The sequence below is a fragment of the Odontomachus brunneus genome, unplaced genomic scaffold, assembly GCF_010583005.1.
Source record: "Odontomachus brunneus isolate Ranch 3 - 2012 unplaced genomic scaffold, Obru_v1 Obru_scaffold_116, whole genome shotgun sequence".
Classification (NCBI taxonomy): domain Eukaryota; kingdom Metazoa; phylum Arthropoda; class Insecta; order Hymenoptera; family Formicidae; genus Odontomachus; species Odontomachus brunneus.
The window spans coordinates 247,797-249,233 of record NW_022639566.1 but is presented as its reverse complement, the minus strand read 5'-3'; the positions used below and the strand labels follow the sequence as shown (position 1 = coordinate 249,233).

At 36.1% G+C, this 1,437-nt stretch overlaps 1 protein-coding gene across 1 annotated transcript; it reads right to left on the bottom strand.

Annotated features, from left to right (window-relative positions):
* On the bottom strand, positions 1 to 844 carry LOC116849443 (the record flags this gene model as incomplete). The annotated part of the gene is made up of 2 exons (XM_032826586.1): positions 298 to 844; positions 1 to 217 (listed from the first exon to the last, which is right to left on the bottom strand). Coding segments are annotated over exons 1-2 (384 nt in total), but the record flags the coding sequence as incomplete, so codon positions are not given.
* Positions 845 to 1,437: the final 593 nt, after the last annotated feature.

The following is a 1,437-nucleotide window of genomic DNA, read 5'->3' as shown; positions in this document are numbered from 1 at the left end:
AGTTTGCAGAAGCCGTTGGATGTCGAGACGTTTTTCCATCAGCTTCCTCCAAGTTTCTGTAGGTAATATTAATTGATTACCGCAATTGTCACCGATGATTATTTCCACGGTAGGCACAGGTCCTACGTTGATCCCAATCTCCAAATATTTATACGACGTTGCAGTCAGAGCATATCTACGTCCCAGGATACGAACAGTATGACGTGGTTGCGAAATACTATAAAAAAATATAACAAAAGTTAAATGTATGAAAAATAATTTAAACGTGCATAAAAAAAAATTTGCATTGATACTTACTTTTCAAATCTTTTCTTGCACGGTGGGATGTCATCATGTTGAACGGGCAAGTAGTAATTTGCGTGTTTAGCGTTCACCTCAGCACCGTACATTTTTTTTTTTTTTTTTTTACTGTATTCGGGAACTACCACCGAACGTCGTCTATACAGAACGATTGACGAAACCATAGTCTAAATCTTACTAATATATATAATGGACAAAGTCCCCCACCAACATTTTTTATCCCCTCTCTTATTCGCCTTCAGAATTGTTAACACATGTATTGATACATTTTCCGAAACTAGATAATAAATCCATGGCACAGCGTCGTAGCCAATCAATTAAGCAATCGTATGTCGATGAAACAATGTCAGCCATGATGCATTACAGCGCAAGAGAAAATGATGTGTAGTGTTTATTACTGATATTTTTTTACCAATATATTATTACCGGCATATTTATAATTTTTTAACTGATATTATCGACCCTTCGTCTTTGTCCCGTTTTAGTATATTTTAGAATATTCGAGACCTTTTGAGGAGAACATTCGGTTCCCCGAAAAAAAGAATTTTATCTAATGTACCTAAGAATTTATCTAATGTACTTATTAGAATTTTATCTAATGAATTTTATCTACCTACATAGATACTTTGATAGGAATTAAAAAGAGATCCTTTTAGCTTTTATCTTCAACAGCCCTCCGAAAAAAGAATTTTGTATAACTTTAATAATTGTCACCGAGGATTATTTCCACGGTAGACACAGGTCCTACGCTGATCCCAATCTCCAAATATTTGTACGACGTTGCAGTCAGAGCATATCTGCGTCTCAGGATACGAGCAGTATGGCACCGCATTTATACATGTTGTCGAGCGCCGTCTAATCTGGCTGCTGATAACGAATTCTCTGCAGTTGTAGCAGGTAAAAAGATATACATATTTTTTAGATAGGGCGTGACACAAGGATTTTTAATTTGAGTTTCTTTGGAAAACTTTGGGAGGGGGGGGACATAGGAAAAATAGAACATATAAAATCAGGAAGATTTTCAGCGCGCGTTTAGTCCAACCCTCAGACAATGACAAACATCGAACGCGAGCAAAAAGTTCTTATTGAAGACTACACCAACGACAGCGAGAAAAAATAAAAAAGTTTTTAAGTGTG